Source organism: Capra hircus, chromosome 5 (assembly GCF_001704415.2).
Source record: "Capra hircus breed San Clemente chromosome 5, ASM170441v1, whole genome shotgun sequence".
NCBI classification, from domain to species: Eukaryota; Metazoa; Chordata; class Mammalia; order Artiodactyla; family Bovidae; genus Capra; species Capra hircus.
The window spans coordinates 56983524-56985643 of NC_030812.1; the positions used below are offsets into that span (position 1 = coordinate 56983524).

Consider the following 2120-nt stretch of genomic DNA (forward strand, 5'->3'; position numbering starts at 1 on the left):
GTGGGTGCTGGAGCCTTGGTCAAAGTTAGGCAATGGTGCCTCCAATTGGTGGAAACGGGTCATGTGCCTGGGTGGGGGGTTAAGAACTAATCTCAGCTCTCAGAAGGAGGTAGTTTTTCTCCCTGCCAGACTTCTAAAGTGAAGGATTCTTCTAACAATGAAGGAGGGTCCAATGCTGGATGGCCACATTGACTGTTAAGTGCCCACTTTCCAATTCCCATCCAGCGTGGCCTCAGGGCTTCATATGGTCTGAGGGGCATATGAAGGAGGTCTGGAATCAAGCTGATGGTACAGGTTGGGAGAAGAACAGGGGACAATGGGGAGATGCTCTTGACAGTTGGACATCTTATCATCAGTTAAGGATGATGTCAGAAATCAAGGATTGGGACAGGCAGGAAGGAACATTCATGTGGAATATTTTGAGGGGATAACAGTTCCCTCTCTTCTAAAAGGCATCCAGGGCATAAGATTGCAGTGTGTTTCTGGGAGAAAGGCGATGAAGGGCAAGGTAAACTCCATGGCCTCTAGGTGGGTCACTTAGTTGGATGTCACGTTCATAGACATGTGCCTTCATGACTGACATGGACCTCTGATGACTGGTGTAGCCATGACAATCACCTAGTTCAGGGATCCAGAACAACCTAGAAGATGTTCAGTATTCTTCCCCATAGGCAGTATTCCTTCCCATTCTGCCTTGCCCTCATAACTCATTCTTTGAGAGTGAGTCTGGGAGAGAAGGTAAGTTCGCGATTTCTCTCTGTTTTAATGTCAACCCTTTCTTTCAGGAAGCCTAATCCCTTTGAGATGCTGCATGGGGCTTTTCAGGTGGTGCAGTGATAAAGAACCCATCTGCTGATTAAGGAGACACAAGAGACGTGAATTGGATCCTTGGGTTGGGAAGATCTTCTGGAGGAGGAAATGGCAACCCACTATAGTATTCTTGACTGGAAAATTCCATGGACAGATGAGCCTCGCAGGCTACAGTCCATGGGGTTGCAAAGAGTCAGATATGACTGAGTGACTGAGTGTGACTGCACACACCACCCCCCGGCCCCCCCCCCCCCACCACGGTTTCTGGTCGGCTGGGTTTTAAATTGGCATCTGGGGGCTGGGAGGAGCAGCAGTGAGTGAGTGAACAGACAACCCCTGAGTCTTTTCAGGGTGAGGGGACCTGCCTCTTCACCACATGCCACAAGGCTCTTGTCACCTCCTTGTTCCGAAGGGTGTAGATGATGGGGTTCAGCATGGGTGTGATGACCGTGTAGAAGAGGCTGAGGATGCGGTCCATGGTGACAGAGGAGCCTGCCCGGGGCCGGATATAGGTGATGCTGGCCGTTCCAAAGAAGAGGAAGACCACAAGCAGGTGGGAAGTACAAGTGGAGAAGACCTTTCGGCGGCTCAGGGTGGAGGCCATTGCCAGGATGGTACTCAGGATGTGGGCATAAGAGGTGACAATCAGAGAGAAGGGGACCATGATGAAGACCACGGTGGCCATCATCACAGAGACCTCACTCCTGTGCTTCCCAGCACTTGCCAATCTCAGTACTGGCAGAATGTCACAGAGGAAGTGTGGGATGACTGGGCGCCTGGGGAAAGGCAGGGTGAAGATGAGGGAGGAGTGGGTGGTGGCTGTGATGATGCCCATGAGCCAGGAGAGGCCCACCATGGCCATGCAGGCCCGCCAGCTCATGAGGGTGGAGTAGTGCAGGGGCTGGCAGATGGCAGCGTAGCGGTCATAGGCCATGGCTGTGAGCAGGCAGCACTCTGAGATGCCCAGGACAATGAAGACATACATCTGGGCTGCACAGCCCCAGAAGGAGATGGCACAGGGGTGTGGAGAGGCCAGGTCAGCCAGGGTCCTGGGCACGATGTCTGTGGTGTAGAGTAGCTCCACCAGGGAGAGGTGGCGCAGGAAGAAGTACATGGGAGAGTGTAGGGTGGGGCTGGCCTGTGTGAGGAGGATGATCAGAGAGTTACCCAGCAAGGTCACCAGGTAGACCAGCAATGCCCCCCAGAACAGGGGCCCTTGCAGGGCCCTGAGATCGGAGAATCCCAGAAGGAGGAATTCAGGCAGAGTCTGATTTTCTTTGGCCATAAGTTCAGGCTGGAGCCTATGGCAC

The 2120-nt window shown here is 53.3% G+C and overlaps 1 protein-coding gene across 1 annotated transcript; it reads right to left on the bottom strand.

The window, feature by feature from the left end:
* On the bottom strand, positions 1139–2120 carry LOC102180464 (olfactory receptor 10P1-like). Its single transcript, XM_005680401.1, has one exon. The coding sequence runs from the start codon at positions 2093–2095 to the stop codon at positions 1157–1159; it is 939 nt and encodes a 312-aa protein (XP_005680458.1). The 5' UTR covers positions 2096–2120; the 3' UTR covers positions 1139–1156.